Source organism: Astatotilapia calliptera, chromosome 7, assembly GCF_964374335.1.
Source record: "Astatotilapia calliptera chromosome 7, fAstCal68.1, whole genome shotgun sequence".
In the NCBI taxonomy this organism is placed as follows: domain Eukaryota; kingdom Metazoa; phylum Chordata; class Actinopteri; order Cichliformes; family Cichlidae; genus Astatotilapia; species Astatotilapia calliptera.
The window spans coordinates 22,980,430-22,999,232 of NC_137428.1; the positions used below are offsets into that span (position 1 = coordinate 22,980,430).

At 39.4% G+C, this 18,803-nt stretch overlaps 2 protein-coding genes across 3 annotated transcripts in view; one reads left to right on the forward strand and one right to left on the reverse strand.

The window, feature by feature from the left end:
- The window catches only part of astn2 (astrotactin 2), a 299,114-nt gene that overhangs the window by 215,819 nt on the left and 64,492 nt on the right, over positions 1-18,803 (forward strand). For both annotated transcript variants that reach the window (XM_080304251.1, XM_026173680.2), the window contains 3 exons: positions 4,652-4,776; positions 5,928-6,032; positions 7,206-7,385. In XM_080304251.1, coding sequence (XP_080160377.1) covers positions 4,652-4,776; positions 5,928-6,032; positions 7,206-7,385 — 410 coding nt within the window. The remainder of the gene's footprint in view (positions 1-4,651; positions 4,777-5,927; positions 6,033-7,205; positions 7,386-18,803) is intronic.
- Positions 10,755-17,671, reverse strand: trim32 (tripartite motif containing 32). The gene is made up of 2 exons (XM_026173682.2): positions 17,550-17,671; positions 10,755-17,019 (listed from the first exon to the last, which is right to left on the reverse strand). Exon 2 carries the CDS (start codon positions 17,005-17,007, stop codon positions 14,971-14,973), a length of 2,037 nt encoding a protein of 678 aa, XP_026029467.1. The 5' UTR covers positions 17,008-17,019; positions 17,550-17,671; the 3' UTR covers positions 10,755-14,970.

Here is an 18,803-nt window from a genome sequence, read left to right on the forward strand (position 1 = left end):
GCTTCAACATAAAAAGCAAAAATGAACAAGAAGGGACTGATGTGATTTTCCCAATAATTGCAGCTTTAAAAAGCATCGTTAACCTAAAGTATATTCTTGTTGATACGATTCTTTAATCTGAGGTAATGAATTGTTGGCAAATCTCATTGTAGTTAAGATGAAGTGAATGCGGTTGAACTTTGCTGATCAGTGTTTAGATGTGGGAATGAGGTTTCTATTCTAAACTGCACAAGAGCCAATTATCCTGAACAATCTCTCCGTAAGTACCACTCAATATCAGTTACACAGTCACAAAGTCAAAATAAATATACCCACTCAAACATATGTGGGAAAGCACAAATAGACACAGCCATCTGAAATTAGGTGAAAGATGAACATTCAAAGACACAAAAAGAAAAACAGCTATCCCTCTATTAAATAGCTGTAGCCACTTATCCTGTTGGACTATTAAATGTTGACACTGATTCTACTATTAATAAATAAATAAGGACATCTGTATGTAAAGTGTCTCGTAGATAGATATATGGTCTTAAAAAGATGTTATTCGACCATATATTTTAATTATTTACTCATTTCATACGCTTGTAATTTGGAGATTCTCATTCAAATGGGAAGCATTTTCCATTTGTAGACTCAAGCAGGATAGAAGGCCTGGTTGGCCAAAAGGGAGTCTAGTGTCCACTGCCCTTAATGAAGACACATGGGTATTGAATGAAACATGAGTAAATATACAACTTTGCCAGCTTTTCCTCAGCAAGCCCGTACTCACATATGTAGTCTGGTGTGCGGTGGGTTGCTTGCAGTAGTAAAGCTGCATGTGAGTCATGTAACTTTAGTTGGCTAAAAATCCTGAACAAGCAGGCATATTTTACATATGGAGATTTTACTTGCGCGTCAGTCAAAGTACTTTGTAATGTTAAGTTCACTTTAGTGAGTTCTAAAGTTCCTCTACTGAAAAAACAAAAGAAATCTGAGCTCTTGTAATCAGATGGACTACATTCAGTCTAGTATTTTATTTCCGAGTAGCTGACATTTTGAATGTCAGTAATGTTATTAGAAATCTGACGAGGAAACATTTATTATTTTTATTATTTTCATTACTTTTCTTTGCAGCAGACAGCACGTGTGTTAAAAATAGCATTAATGATAGCTCTGTTCTGTTCCAATTTCCCAGTTAGCCATGACAGACTGACAGAGTGGCAGGTGAGTCTGTACACACTGTAACAAGCTTCTGAACCAGAGCAGCTGAATGCAAATCAGCAGTCACTCATTTCCACCTGTGCTTTTCTAAGCGTGGCAAGTCAAAATGTCCTCAGTGAAAAAAAGTCTTTATTAGTGAAATCATTGTGTTGTTTAAGGCCCGTTATAGTCGATGCTTTATTACAGTCCTCTGTAGACTTTTTCTGAAAGCATTTTAAGTTCAGACGCAGCAACAACAAAAAGAAGCACAGGTGTAGGAAACAATTAGCGTTAATCTCGACTTTATCTCATTTTAGTCTCAGGAAGCAACATCAGTGAGCTGGCGCGCACATTAGCATCCACACATTTGTCGCTAGGTCTGTTGCTCGTTGCATAAGCTGCCTGTCAGTTTATAAGATGTAATTTTTCAGTCTTAAGTAAGATAAGTTCGCCATAGCAGTGGTGCCATGAGTGGAGCCATTTGTGCAAGATGAAGATGATCCTTCTAGAATGACAAGCAACTGGCTCATCTTGTTAACCACCCTGGTTTGTTTGGGTTGTAGCGTTGCAAGTAAATGTCTCTTCTTGTAATGAGCTGTCAGCAGAATAAATGTTTCAAGTTTCTTTCCTGCCACGTACACACAGACACACATAAACACAGTCCGAGAAACTGCAGTCAAGCTAAAACCAGGTAAATTGAAGTCTGACATTTTGTCAGTTCTGAATTTGCTTTCTCACCTACTTACCTGTGCAGATGCCAGAATCTACCTTTGAGGTTGGTATGACATCTGTTCCTTTTGTCTTTCCCTCAAGGAAGGAATTTGAAAAAGAAAGTTTAAGAACATTTAACTTTTTATACCCATCCAGGTGTCCATTAAAAGTCTTGATCCCACCTTTTTTTGTTTGTTTGTTTTGGTCATCTGTACATTGAACCATCTGAATGGATATAGTGAGCAGCGCAAATCTGGGCTTGAAAATCCAAAAAGGTATACATGATCTTTACCTTAGGTCCCATGAGCCACTGGATGAAACTGACTGATATAGTTTAGCAATCGATATGTTTTCTCTGAGAATAAACTATGTTAGTCTTTACACCTCTTCTGTCTCTCTTTGTTCTCATTTTCTGCCCTTGAGTTGTTCCTTCCACCCCTCCATTTTCGCAGTGATTGCATCTAACAGGCTTTGTGATTAGACAAAGAAAGGAGTAGGACAGAAAGAGAGAAGCAAGATAAAAAATTTATATCAAGAATAATCAAGCCAAGCCCTAGGGTTTCTATCACACAAGGTCTGAGCTCTGAGATTTGGTCCTATAAAAGTGGATTATAGGAAATAAGTTGCTGCAGCCTTCCATGCTTTCAGGATGCAGTAAGACAACCCATCTTTTTGACAGTAAATGAACCAAGGCTCCTCCAGTTCTACCACAATGGCCTAGCTACTGAAAGAAATGCATCACAGCATTTTCTGTTTTATATCTCTACATGTAGGCTTAATGATATTTTTTCCCAAGTATTTTTTTTTTTCCATTGAAAAATATCATAGAGGTGCAGATCAGCAGATCAATGAAAATGGAAAAAGGTTTTTGAAAATGTGTGCATTTATGGATGTTTTTTGTTGCCTGTCCCTATAGAATAGTGTGTGGTTCTTTATCTTCTAACCTCCGACCCACAAACGTCACTGTTTAAGGTCATAATTCATCTAATTCTCCTTGCAGTTCCACATTTTATGCTCTTCAAATAATAATATTGCCAGTAGGCAGTCTTGCACTGCAAACCCCACAGAAAGCAAGAGGTTTTCTGATGGGGGTATTTGGATGTAGGCTGGCTCTCTACTTTTCTAAAGTTTAGCAACCACTATGCAGTAGTAGAAGTTAGTTAATTAAGTCAACATAAACTTGAACTGGAGGCAGAATTTTCAGTTTCAGTGCCATAAAATCAGAAATCATCTTGTCTCATGTCTTTGGTACTTATGTCTACGTGGGGTTTTTTTTCAACCTCAGTATTTGTGTCACACCTTAGAGTTACTTTATCAGACTCTACGCAAAATTGTACCGAAAGAGCCATCCAGTAAAAACCAATTCCAAACATTAATTTTGTGTCTGGGCCTTAAGATAAAGCGTGACAGACACATCTTTGGACCGTATGTTAGCTAGCCTCGAATTTCGAGCAGCTTTGGCATTATATTATTAACGTTTGCTCTCTTGGCACAGAGGTGTTTGTATGTCCTCCAGTGCTGTTTGCAACAGCGTTTATTAACAGCAGCCGGTAATATCAAATGGCAAGAATGGCGTTTATACATGGCAGCTGGTGATATTAAAACATCGAATGGTGTTTATAAATGCCAAATGCCATTTTAAATGGTATTTTTAAACGCCAGCTGGCGTTATTAAAGTGTCGAACAGCAGGGAGAAGGAGATGATTTATGACCTCAGTGGCTTTCTGTACTATTGACAGTTGTTATTATCATTTTTTTTCATGTACTTATCATCTTCACCAAAAATGAGAAAAAGATTTTTATGTTGTTACCTTCGCCTGCTGCTCTTTGTTTTGCCCTCGAGGTGGTGGACACAACTGTGGCTTTTACTGCGCCTCTAAGCGTCATGCATTCACATGTTGTATTTGCACGTATATTTTGCTTTTGCACCCATTCTGTTGTTGTTTGCAGGGCCTTCTAGGAATTTCCTCTACTCACAGGTGAAAGAGATTACTGAGATTTAAAAAAAAAAAAAAAAGAAGCAAAAAGATTCTTGTTACATTTATAGTTTAAACATTTCACTATGACGTACAGTGCACAAAAAAATAGATGAAAAAGTTAACGGGGACAAGTCCATAAAAATTCAAAAACCTTACCTGATTTATATTTGGCCACCCTCCTGTTTAAGCTCATCGTCTTTGGACTATTTTCAGTGCAGCTGGTATTTTTAAAATCTCTGTGGAAGTCCCACTGTGTCCTCTGTTACTTGTGTGTCTGGAAAATGTGCTTGATGTCCTCCAATGTAGGGGCTTCCCAGGAGAGCTCTAAAGATAAAAGGCGCACTGGAAACTGTCTGGACATGCAGAAAAAATATGACCTTGTACTGGAGATAAGCCAAATTTAAATCCTTTAAGGGTTTTTGATTTTTATGGCCCTGTTCCCAGAACTTTTTGATCACATCTAAGATAAGGAACCGATGAGCTGAACACCTTTATTTTTACCTGTGCATAGAGGAGGAGAGGAGAGAACTCCTTTTCCAAAAGCACATAAAATATTATCATGGAAGAAACTCACGAGACAGTAAATCCCCAAATCCCAATCGCTGAATGATATAGGACACTAGCAGCTGCACAAGGTACTGGAACATGCCAGGATTGCAGATGCTTTGAGCTGCAGTCAGTTTTCATGAGGTTCAGCTGCTTCCTTGACTGTTAAACATAACCTTTAGATTCCTTTAGATACTTAAAGTTTCTTTCTTTCTGTCTTTCTTTTTCTTTCTCAGGGACAATAATTTTATTAAGGACTTTCCTCAGCTTGCTGATGGTCTCATGGTTATTCCTTTACCGGTAGAGGAACAGTGTCGAGGAGTCTTGTCAGAGCCCCTGCCCAACTTGCAGCTACTCACAGGTGAGAACATTTGAGGAAGTTTGGGAATATGTTTTCTTCTCGTGTCTCTCTTTTCTTTTAAAGGCATTGGATTTATTGCACTTTTTGCTAGGAATAGCTTTCTGTTATCCCATTTTAGCCTGTTGCTTGAGAAAGTTAAAAAAAATATATAGCACCCACACAACAATTTCTTATTTGAAAGGCCCAGGATCAAGAAGATACAAAAGATTTATATTGAAATATTCAAATCCACAAATCTCAGTATGTAGATTATTCTTTTGTATTTGCGTCTGTTTTGTGAAATCCAGGGCACAAGATCATCTAATATTATATAAGAAGGTGTGGTTTGATCACAAAATCCTCTTTTATACCCCTAGGCCAATACCCCTATATATCTTAAAATGTGAGCACATGCAGAGCAAATTACACATATAGATGCCCCAAAACACACTAACTATATATAAACACTATTTAAATATATGGGTTTATAAAATGTGTATATTGTTTATTTATGTATTTATTTAATTTTCAACCCTATTCTGTGGGGGACTGATTCACTTAAATGTTGGTCTTGAACCTCTGCTCCCTAATCCTTCCATTAACTAAATTGGCACTTGGTCCAAAGTGACCCCTGAGATATTTCACTGAGGGTTCTGCTTTCACAACAATTGGACAGATGCACACAAACTAAAATTACCCTTTTTCACTGTGCATGAATGTCTCAGGTGTAAAACGCCTTTCAAAGGCACAGGATCAAGGTTCCCGTAAGCAGTTTATTGTTTTCCCCCCTTGCTCTTCACTTTTGAGGCTATTTAGTTCTAGACTGAAGTGAAAGTTTGGTAATTGAATTGCAGGGAAAGGCAAGATTGCTCCCACTTCTAATGTCAGCAATCCAATTGGAGTTCAAGCTGCTCTATATATCACCATTGATCCAGGAGCAGCTGGGATATGGGCTGGGATAATAAATGGTGTTAAGACAGTAATGGATAACAATGGTTGTGCAATAAACTGTACAAATGAAATGATAGATTTAATTTGTTCATTTGTTTTGAATTTCAGTATGTCTTCATAATTCTGAAAATTATAATTAGTTTTAAATTTGTTGTAGCTGTAAACTTTTTGATATCTTTTTGTCTTAAATTCACCAGTTTGTTCACATTTTTTTTCCTTAGGGGATGCCCAGTTCAGCGAGGCTGTTGGGTACCCTATGGTTCAGCAGTGGAGAGTGCGCAGCAATCTGTACAAAGTCAAACTCAGCTCTATTACCCTAGCTACAGGTCAGTGTCTGAATAATAAAACTCTGATCACCCGCCATCAGAATATAAGAAACTGATGAATAAGAGCATGTTTTCAATGCTATCACCTAGCTATTAGTTGAGATATCTTTTGAGGTTGTTATTTGGAAATAAATATTTATATTTATTATATTTTATATTTTTAATAGAACCTGTCAAATGGGGGGATATATTAGCCATCAAGTAGAAAAAATGTTTTAACATAGATTTTTTGGAAAGAAATGGCCAATTGTAAGAATCAGAGCAAGTTGACATGGACTAAATTGTGATAGCTAGACCATCAGATCAGAGGATGTACAACATGGCTCATGTGTTTCCCACGTGCATTGTTTAAAGGAAGGACAACCAGTGAACCAGCCTAAGGTTCATTAATATGTGAGATGAGTGAAGGCTATCCTGTGTGGTCTGAGTCCGCAAATTGCTGCAAACCTTAATGCTGGCTATGACAGAAAAGTGTCATAAAACACATTGCAGTGAAGGTTGCTGCTTGTGTGGCTGCATACTCACGGGCTGCTCAGAATGTCTACAGCTGAAGTGTCTACAATGGACATGTGAGTGTTAGAACTGAACAATGGAGCAGTGGCAGTAGCCTGGGGTGTCCATGTAGACAGAGGAGTGTGTGTGTGTGTGTGTGTGTGTGTGTGTGTGTGTGTGTGTGTGTGTGTGTGTGTGCGCCCACGTTGTTTGCGTGGGGAACAGATGGCAGCAAGATGCACTACAGCAGGAAAGCAAGCTGAGGCAGGTAGAATGATGCTCTGGCCAGTGTTCTGGGTCTGGCAATTATGTGGATGTTACTTTGACATGCAGCACTCACCAGGCGTTGTTGCAATCCATGCAGCCCCTTCTCTGCAACTGTGTAGTTCCTATAATAGGTAACAATGCCATGAGCTTTAAAAGCATATGTGGTTTGTGCTGAAAAAAACCCAACCTTGCACCTCACAGCTTACAGGGCTTAAAGGATCTGCTTTGTGTGTCATACCTCAGAGCACCTTTAAAGGCCTTTTAGAGTTAATGCTTTGACAGGTCAGACTTCCTTTGGTTGCGCAAAAAGGACCTATACAATGTTAGGCAGGTAGTTTTAATATTGTGACTGGCCAATCTATCCTTTTCACCTATTTGGACAAGAATTCACTCATCTCGTCCTTGGCTTTTTAGGCTTTTCTAAGGTGCTGAAGACACTGTCAACAGAGAGCACACGTGACGAGCTGCTGGCTTTTCTTCAGCAATATGGCAGCCATTATGTGTCTGAAGCCCTGTATGGCTCTGAGCTCAGCTGCAGCATTTACTTCCCCAGCAAGAAGGCCCAGCAGCAGCTCTGGCTGCAGTACCAGAAAGGTGAGTATGCTAACAGTTAGCAATTAAAGCCCAAAATATCTGATTGCTGAATTCTGGAGTAATATATGAAAATGCCTGCCTCATATACAACACAGGGATCATTTAGATAACTTATAGTTACAAAAAGGACACCATGTTTTAATAAAGGGTGAACCTGTGGTGTGAACAGAGTTAAACTAAGCCCTAGTGTTAACAGAAACATGGGTCTAAACTTTATCTGAATATAGAAACTTAACTTGTGTATAAAGAGCCCATCCTTAATTAATTCAGCCTTCGGTTAAATTACTTGAATTCAAGATAACCGTGTTAATTTAAAAGCATCCATCATCTGGCATTTGCAGTGCTGTTGTTTTTTAACTGTGTTCTTGTTAGCATTTTTAGTGATCCCAAATAGTGATATTTAGTTTGGGTGATCAGTGAGGTTTATTGGCTCTAAAAATAAAAAGAAGACAGAATTATGGGTCAGAGAGGTCAACTGCTGAACATCCCCCCCCCTCCCCCTTACAAAGAGCAATATAACAAGATAGTGTTTTTTTTTTCAATTCTAGCAACGTTTATAGTAGAAAAGTCCATAAGCATTTGGACAGTGAAATTATTTTTCCTCTGTACACTATTAAAGTGGATTTTAAATCAAACAGCCAAGATGTGACTGAAGTGGAGGCTTGCAGCTTTAATTCAAATGGGTTTAATAAAAGTATTGCATTAACTGTTCAGGAATTAGAGCCATTTTTATACATTTTATATCCCAATATTTCTTGCCTTGAAAATCTCTTGGGTTGTTTTTGCAGTATTATTTGGGTTATTAACTGGTCATGAACTGCTGTCCGATCAGCTTCCAGCATTTGTCTTAATCAGGACAGAGAGTATTTAGGAGGGAGTATCAATATAACAGAGAGTATCAGTGGCCCCCTGCTGAATTTTTAAGTTTGCTCACTTACAAAGAAATGAACAGTCTCTCGTTTTTATGTTAGTTTCATTTTAATGGAGACAGAATATCAACAGATCAGATCATTTCACAAGAACACGACTGGTAACATACTATGCCTCAGTGGACTAAAATCTTGCACCACTTGCAAGATCCCATACTTAAGAAGGCACAAGTACAGGTCCATCTTAAGTTCACCAGCGGTGTGGACAGATGAAACCAAAATCAAGCTCTTTGGCATCAGCTTGACCCAGCTTGTTTGGAGGAAGACAAAAGGCCCAAAGAACACAGTCTTGGATGAGAACATCTTTACTTCTACCAGAAAACTGAAAACGGGTCGTGGATCGGGCTTCCAACCCAAAACAAACCACTAAGGCAACAAAAGAGTGGCTAAAGAAGAAGCACATAACTTCATAGAGTGGGCTAGCCAGTGGCCAGCATTTAGTCCTGTAGAAAGTCTGTGGAGGGAACTTCAACTTACTAAGCCACGAAACCTCAAGGATTTAGAGTAGACACGTCAAACTCGATGTCAAACATCATAGGCTGCATACAGCTGATGAGAAGTGGGCCAGTGATATGATCAATGTGTATAATTACAGAAAAAAGGTTCTGGCAGGTAATTGCTCACTGTCCTTTAATTATAAATTTAGAATATAAAGTTTTCATTAATTCACAGAAAATGTCTTTGTACTTTGTGTATTATGGATGGCATTGGGGAGTGGGGGTCTATCAATAGGAAAAAAATAAATGCACTCGTTTACACTTTCTTCGTGGGGCAGCCCACTTGGCAGCAAATCTTTTCTGGGCCGATTTTGGGCCTCATATTTAACATCCCTGATTTAGAGAGTTTCTGTAAAGAACAATGAAAATTCCCTCCTAAGATGTGTGAAAACCTCATGACCAACTACAAGAAATGTCTTACTGCTGTACTGGTCAACAAGGATTTCTCCAACAAGCACTAAGTAATGTTTTTCTTGAAGATCAAATGCTCAGTGACACAGATAAATTTCTAACTTTTATGTAAGTTATATTTTCCAGATTGTTGGTTAATCTCTCTCCATTAAAATGAAATTAGCATAAAACATTCGAGACTTTTCACTTTTTTATAAGAGAGCAAACTTACAAATTCAACACGGGATCAATAATTACTTAACAGTTCATCCTGCTACTTCCATCAGGAGTCATATCATCAATATGGCTGCCAGTGGAATGACCCTGTTCCACTGGCAGCCATACAGGCCTATTCTACAGCTCTGCCTCCACCACGTTTCACAGATATTTTATGGTCATCAGATCATGAGATGTTTCTCTCGCTCTCCATGCTTTTCTGTCCTATTGTTCTGGTACAAGATAATCTTGGTTTCATTATTCTGTTTCATCAGAACTGAGAAGCGCCTTTTTGGGCCTTCCTGTTCATGATTATAACCAATGATTTGTATGTTTTTATACATTCTCTGTATTGCCATTTATAAAGGTGTTTCTTGATTGTAGACTTTGATAATGCTACCTTTACTTCTCAAGGGTGTTTGTGACATGATTAGATTTTGTGAAGGGTTTTTTTTTTCTCAACCAAGGAAAGTAATTATGATCATCGATTTCAGCTGATTTCACGTCACCAAAAGGTCTTTCGGGCCCTTGTGTTGCTGAGCTGACCAGTGCAATCCTTCTTTTATAAATGCACCAGACTGATCTGGCCACTCCTAAAGTTTTTCTCTGATTTCGGGCTAATGATCACCTCCTTCATTTTCAATGAAAGAATAATGGAGAAACAGTTACTTTTCAGCCTCTGAAAGTGGGGGACTAAGTATAAATAATTATGTAAAATGGTTAATGCAGTACTTCTGTTAAACCCCTAAAATTACAGCTGCATTTCAATCACATGTTGAATAAAATTACCCGTGCTGGTATACAGTGGCAAAATGAAAATTGTGTTATTGTCCAAAAACGTGTTAACCCAAATCTAAATATATGTGTCACAAAAGTATGAGAGACTTTTCAAAAAAGCATGTCCATTTTACTTTATGGACTTTATTTATGCTTAATAAAGACCATAAAATGTGATGTTCTTCAGCAATGCACTTGAAGCACCAACTAAGTTTGTGTTTCATAACTTCCAGCTGTGTGTAGAGTGTTAACTAGATTTTACTTGTACAACATTTTAGGTAAGAAATAAAGTGCCCTTTATCCTGCCACATTATTCTGACAGCTTAAAACACTGATAGGGTTGATTGCCTGTATTATGGCTTAATTGTCAGTGTTACTACTTTTGTCCTCATCAACCACCATTACCTGCATCTAAGTATATGTAAATGAAGTAATCAGCTAATCAGTTACATTGACAAAAAAGGTTAAAATCATGTCTTTTAATAACAGCCAGAGAGAAACTGAAAAATTATGCACACTCACATTCAACTAAAATACACAAAAAGACACTACTGCAGACATTTTATCTGCTTGTTTCATAAATGTTTATTGCACTCAGATTCTTAACAATACAAACAGGAATTGGACGACACAGAGATGTCTACAATGTGCTCAACACACTGTAAAATTCATAGCCTTCAACAACATAATTTAAAAGTCACTGGTTTTTGGTTCATTGAAACAATGCAATATAACAACCTAGTAGAGTTACTGAATAAATATGCAAGGAAATAACCTTTCTTCAAAAACGTAACAATAATATTAAGATGAGACAATGTGAGATAATTTGATGTTTACCACACTGACACAAGGACACTTGATTTTTCTGGCATTTTATGCATTTTTGTGTTACTTTAAACAGCTTGAATATGTCCAGTAATTACATTTTATTGATCTCTTTAATGTACAGCACTAAAAGAATTTATGGTAAGGATGACATGCAGACGAGAGAGTCTTTAATCAATCAGTGCTAAGGTAACGCATAGCCCCAAAATACATCACCCAAAATGTAACAGCACAAATATATGAGTGTGATAGACTAGATAGGATACTTCAGTTCAACTTTCTTCTCCTCTTTGCTTATGTAGCAATATTAAAAACATGTATTGGTTATTACAGTTTGATTCTCATGCTGCTTAATAGGGCTCCAGTGCAGAGTTAAGGTCAGCTTTGTGAAATAAAATATTTTTAAGGCTAAAACAGAGTGAGTCTGCAGTCTGCCCCGTCCCACCTGCCAATCATTGTCAAAAAACGACTTTTTTTGGTTTATTTATCCTAAAAGCATCAGCTTTCTCACACCACCATTAAATTCAGAAATTAAATAAATTTAAATGGTGTACCAATAAATTACAAATTGATGGGAGACCAGAACGGAGACACTGTGCATGAAATAGCAAAATATTACATATGGCTGTTGTCCTATCTACCAACAACTGAGAACTCTGGTTGCAAGCTATCTAATATTGAACGAAAACCTGGAGAATACAAAGCAACAGGGAACCAACGCGGTTTCACAAACTCAGGTGTGGGGTAGGATGCTGGAGTTTTCAATCATCATTATCCTTGCAGTGCTACTCCAATTGCTCCTGCCAGCTATGATTCCTACAAAGATTTTGAAACCAGTAGGCAAGCATTAGGAAACAATGCCATGGAGCATGTCAGGTTTGAACACAGTTTGCAAACATTTGTATTTTTAGAAATCTGTCTTGTCTGTGACATGAGTGTTGCAGCGGTTTAGTGTTAGCGATGGTAGTATAGTATATATCCTTTAGACGTGACTGCATTTGATGCAGCTGTAGGTACTTTTTTTAGGGAACAGAACTCAGGGGTATACTACAAAGGAAGTTCAACATAGCCAGGCTTTCTTTATATTAGCTGGCATGACAAAAAATTAAACCCCAGTTGGAGATAATGGGTATCACAATGGTGGTTATCAACTTTCTGTTAAGAAAGGTTTTCTGATTCAGGCTCCGAACACGCTCAAACACAAAACGGGGCGTTTTCACGTATTATATGACTCTGCTTCTGCATAAAACGATCCCCGCGAGTGCCACCTCTTCCAGTCAGAGACGTTAATAGGTGAAAAACAATCTGATGATTTAGTGCACGCAATGATTAAACCTGGCTTGATAATTTATTTGTTTTTATGCTGCCATTAATTTCTAATGCAAGGTCTGCATATTAGAGCTCTGAAAGTTTAAACCAGATACATTTAAACATTAAATGCTGCTGTCACATAGCCCACTAAAGCACATAGAGAACTTTCTTTTGTTTTTTTGCCAGCTCAAAGTGAAATTCATTTTACTGATTGAATACGTATTCTTGGTGACAAATGGTCTGATTGATTTTCCATTTTGTGTTCTAGCAGCTCCAGCAACGCAGCAGATAAGAATCATGCATAAAAACATCTATACATTTTCTGCATCACCAACTGAATGCATGTAAATTCCAGTAACAATACGATGCAGTTTGTGCTGTTGGAATTTTACAGCATTCAGTGGTTTCAGTGAGGTACGGCTTAACAGGTTGCATATATGAAACATATTACTCCAGCAAAGAATCTGTACAGTACTTAGCACATGGTATAAATTAAAGAATCAGTGAGAACATGGTGCTTCAAGCTGATTTTGAAACTAAACATAAATTGCTCCTGACAAGGTTATGTGTTTAGCATAGGTCACCACGGTGATTAAGCCAGGTAAAAAAAGTCACCTTTGTGACACTGAAAACTCTGACTTTAAGCTTCAACACAGCTTGCTAAGCCATTACGCTCACTTCTGAGTACACCCTCAGAGCTTTTCACTTTTAAACACTTTCCAAACTACAAAGGTCATCCTACCCCTTAGGACATTTCTGCTTTGTTCATAATGGGAACAGCTCTGTGTAAGAAAAAAAAAGCTATTGTGTTTTTCATCCTACTAGACTAAAACTACCAGGTGAAGCAAAAACCAAACAAAGGAAAACAAAGAGCTAAAACAGAGGTAAAATCTATGAGTGAGATAAACAGCTGGAATATCATCTGAAGCAGATAACAGAATTTTATGCTACATCTGTCTGTATTTCAGTGATATTGTGGTTAGGCCATGGCTGGAAAGTCACTGGAAGAAAATTACAAAAAATGTACAAATGTGAGATGTACAGAGAGAAATGTATGCAGCTCAGGCTGTGAATTTTAGTGACAGTTGCTTCACTGTCACTAAAGCCTAACGACTGCTCCAGAATGTTCTCAACTGGTGTCTCGTGTTTGGGCACGATGTATACAAGACTGACGGACAGAACTTTAATACCACAACAAAAGACAATAATGTGCTCTCAAAGCCCCACAGAAAAAATGATAATGTGGTCAACCGAATAAAAGGTGCTTTTGGTTGTATTAACAAGGCTACCATTAAATGAACTTTAAAAGATGTAGTAATGTTCTGTTTTTCACCTTTACAGTCCTACATAAGTTTCCTAAAACATGAATTAAAAAGATAAACAAATTCCATTAATATCCCTATTACGGTTTAATAGTTCCACCACAGCACATAATATTGGAGTTTGGACTCTTTCCAGTTCACACCTTAATGTTTTAAATTTAATGTTCCCTGAATGTTACTGAATGCAATTTAATGAATGCTGGTACTTGGTTATGCTATGAGCTAACTGTGCAGTAAACATTAAAGCTGCCAGCTGCATTCAGCGACATCAATGTTAGTGTGTGCTACTTAAACCTAACACAAGAAAACAGTGATGTGTCGATAAAGTGCTTCACAGGCTCAAAGCCTTATGCTTTATTTAATGTAAATACATGTTTAGCGAAGGCCAGGCTGATTGGTGAGTACAGCAGCCAATAAAATGGGAAGGAAGAGAAAAAAAAAATCTGTGTCTCAGTAGCTTAGAAATCAGTTGCATCTTAGGCTTATTCCAAAGAGATAGCATGCCAGTGTGTTTAATCTTAAAGGTTTGCATGATCAGATCCACTAGACCAATATAAGGCCCAGTGGCCAGAATCAGCCCGCCAAAAATCTGGCCCACTGGATGGCTTTGGAAATTGTCAAGGAGGGCATAAATTTTAAACTTAACTATATTTTCACAAGTTTTACAGCTTTTCCTACTGACCTCCTCAGTGATCGTTTATACTTCACCAAAGTAAATAAACACCAGTAAACCATTAAATGAGAGAAAGCTCCTGTTTTTTCACCATCTACTATTTTTACAGTTGGTTCAGCATTAAAAGAAAAGAAAAAAAAAAGACATTCTGTCAATTAATGAAAATAAATTTAGTTTGATTTTTTTTTGTACTTTTACACATTACTTCTTACAATTTAAGCCCAAAGCAACATTTCTATATCGTGTAGAAAAACTGATTTATCCTTGAAATTGCACTTGTTTCTTTTTATTGAAATATCTCAGGGACTAAATGTGTGATTAAACACTATCAGAAAGTCTGGCCCACTTAAGATCAAAGTGGGCTGTGCGTGTATGTGGCCCACAATGTAAAATGAGTTTGACATCCCTGCATTATAAGAACCGGATTCAACTTGAGATACTCAAGATAAAACCCAGTAGACTATAACCTGAACCTGAATTGAATTGACTGAACTACTGATTTAATAACCCAAATGAGAGCTACAGTGAGAACTGACTGGATTGCAGCTAAATTAAAGAGTGTTAAATAAGAGTATGTTTCTTCCTTTTCCAAACTTCTGTACTTTGCAATTGCACAACAAAGGGCAATTACACTTTGTTGTTCTTCTAAGAAGTAGAGGAATGCCTCCTCTGAATGTATGTGTAGACTTTAACACAGTGGTCCCAACAGTCCAGCACTAGCAGCTGTCCTTTCTGGGTAGTGGCCACTCCCACAGGACAGGTCAGCCCTTCCTGGATTAAAATATTGTATCCACCTTCTTTTGGAAACTGGAGGATTTCTTTCCTGCCACTGTCTGTAACCAGCAAATCTCCATTGGAATCCACACACATGCCAGTGATACAGCGGAAGTCTTCCGTCTCCGAGAAGAAATGGCTGAGCTGTTTGCCAAGCTGGCCATCAGTACCCACCGAACCGATGGAAAAGCCACCCTCCAGGTGGGGCTCATTCTGGCGTTTCTCAAAGTTCAGGGCCAAGCCCTGGGTAAAATAAACCGTTCCAGCTGCATCACATGTCACAAACTTTGGCCGTACAGCAGAGCAAAGTCTGTTGTAGCTGACCACACCTACATTGCGGTCTACCGCTATACACCACAGCTTGCCACCTTCGACATCTGACACCACAAACTGGCCTGATGGCATGGCAGTAATACCCCAGGGTTTAATCAGTTGGTTCTTGTGGCAGGCCACACAGTGTCCATCCATGGTGTAAACTTTAACTGAGTTATCGTAGTTGTCAGTGACACCAATCAAGCCTTGTGCAGTCACAGCAATAGATAAGGGGATGAGGTTAGGCAAATCAGCCCCCAGGAAGCTCAGGACAAAGTTGTCAATGCTACTAGCGCTGCGCCGAATTTCACGTTGGAAGCCTTTGCGATTAAAAATCTGGATACGGAAGTTCCCACGATCAGCCACCAGTACCTCACCTTGAGGCGTCACACAGATGCTGACAGGCAGATTGAAACTCCCAGGTAGAGTTCCCTTAGAGCCCATCTTCTTCACAAACTGGCAGACTGGCGGCCCTGAACTTGCCCGCGCTGCTCCAGGTGATCCTCCTCCTGCATCCATAGACTTTGATTTAAAGCTGCTTGGCGAACCACATACTGCCTCCTCCACAGCTGCAACCATGTCAATGTCTCGGTAAAGATCCACTGGAGCCACCACTTCACCTCCTGTAGCTCCCGCCCCCTCTACATCACTTTCAAGTGCAATTTCTAACCCACTCTCCTCATCATCTGTATTGATGGTGCAAGTTCTTGTGGTCAGCTGGCCCACTTCTAGAGGTTTAGACTGCTCTGTTCTGATCAGCTCTGGCTGTTGCAGTTGAAAGGTTGTGGGTAAACTGCTCCTCAGATCCAGTTCCTCATCATCACTGTCTCCGCCATCGTCTTTTAGCAAGGCAATGTCACTTTGTCTTGCTCGCATTGTCAGATAATCACAGCGTGACACCACTTTGACCTCTGCAATGTTAAGAAGATATGTCTGCTCCTCCAGGACCTGCGCGTTGAGCTTTTCTACTTCTGCCATGGAAGTCCTGAATGTCCTTCGAGACCTGCTGAGCTCCTCTTGAAGACGTAGCTCAGCTGTAGTGTAGTCCTGCTGTATTGTTCGGTACTTTAGTCTCAAGGACTTGGAAATGTTTTCAATTACTGTCTTTTTTTTCTGAATTTCTCCTATAACATCACGGAGAGCCTCCAGTTTACAACCCAGGTCCTTACGACGCTGTTCCGCAGCCACCCTTATCGGCTGGACTGAATGTCCTTCATGCAGGTGGCCATCTCCTTTGCAGAGCTCACAGAGAACTGAGGCACAATCGTGGCAGTACTGTCGCGGCAGGCGATTGCAGCAGGATTTGCACATTAGGGCGGCGGCAGCAGCACTGCAGGACATAGTGCAATCGAGAATCTTGAGCACAGTGAGATTGTCAGCCAACTGGGAGATGCTGCTCATACGGGAGACCTTGCTACAAAAGGGGCAGCGGACACCATTGATAGTATTGGCCAACAGCTTCTCCAGACACTGCCGGCACACTGTGTGACCACACTGCAGGAGCTTGGGTCGCATTTGTTCCTGGTTGTAGGTTTCCAGGCAGATGGGGCATTCGAGAACCTCCCTCATTAGATCTGGGTCAAGAGCAGCTGCCATTGTGGTCCTCACCTTAAATGGAAGAAATGAAAAGTTCTGTAACATCGTGCCACACTGTAACACTGAAGCAGACGAAACTAACAGATATTCAAAAAATAAACACAGGATGCAGCCACGCTTATTTGCCAGGTCAAGTTTAAGTTAGATTCTAGATAACAGAGCAGATTAGATCAACATTAACGGTTAGATACACAGTTCAATGACGTGGAGCTACTGAAACCCAACATATGGTGAGTGATGGCGTGTATCAGCAAGCTAAGAGATACACCGTGTCATGCTAATGAGAAACGGGAGTACTAGGTTAAATCCTACACCAACATAATGCTAACTTGTTGTTTTACAGCAGGTTGACACTGCAGTCCAGACTTGCAAAGGAAAAGTAAATCGCAGGCCTCACCACAATACGACAAATGCCCTTAGCCCTGCACATAAACAGTAGTGTTATTCACCGACAGTACTGACTTTGAAGGGCGTGCATTCAAACGTAAGAAAGGCGACTCGTCGTAAGAGTCTCTCGAGGCTTTTCTGCTTTTAAACATTACCTTCACTTCACTGTTTTGCTGGTTAAAAGTGCAGCGCTGTTGCGGGGCGTTCTGTATCTTTCGGCTATGCAGCTGCTAGTAAAGACTGCAGTGCTGACGACATCACGCACACACAACCGGGATGTTACGCAATACGCACAGAGGCGAGCCCTACGGTTGTTTTGATTGGCTGCCATTTAGTAAACGGAGAGCGCAGTTTTTCAGAATTACTGGAGCTCGCCACCTAGCGAGTTGGATGACCTCAGAAATTCCCAAAAGAAATACAACTCCATACCAAATGTTTTTAAATACAAAATTCCATCGATTTGGTTAGATTGGTATATGCAGTGAATAAACACACAGGCAAAAAGCAAGAGTAAGCATTGCATGTTTAGGTGTGATATAAATGCAGTTAGATGGATTCATATGTGTTCTTCTCCCAGCAACTTGTTAATTCAACAGTAAAATGTCTTGGTGCGTTCTCAATCATCCAGGAAAGTAAATCTCCAAAAGTTGATTCTGTTCATCTGGACGGAGCGTTTTGTGGGAGAAACGTTTCGTCACTCATCCAAGTGACTTCTTCAGTCTCAGCTGACTGCAGGTTTCCCCAATCTTATAAACAGTACATTTGCATAATGACTGAAACCAGCCCACTGAAGGAACAATGGGCCAATTCCTTAATCTTAATTATGCAAAATCTCATGACCATTGATCAACAACCACTGACCAAAACCCACTGATCAAAGACCAATGATCAATGGCCATGAGTACCATTCACAAAGAGTTGGGTGCAATCACAGCATTGTAAGATGGTGACAGATGTACCCTTAGGCCCCCTTCTCGATTCAGAGATGGTGTTTCGCTTTTCACGTAAATGCCGTCCTTGACTCCGCGCTGGACGTAGCGTTTCTCCCATAAAACCCTACGTCCAGATGAACAGAATCAACTTTTGGAGATCAACAGTAAAATGCAATAAACACAATAAAATTATTGCAATGTCATTTTAGCAGAATATCCTTCTCCATTAAAGCTACCCCCTTTTAAGTTAGATAACTGGTTAACTTGTAACCAAGTAACCAAACTTGTAGCTGAGAAAACTATTCTCCCATAGCATACCTGAAGCAGTGTTCACAAGCTTTGTTTTTAAAAGAAGGCAGTAATTACACAGAGTGACCATTAGATGTCAGAATAGGTCTACTTAGAATGTTCACACGATACAGATATCAGCAACAAAATTAAAACCACTGACAGGTGAAGTGAATACCACTGGTAATC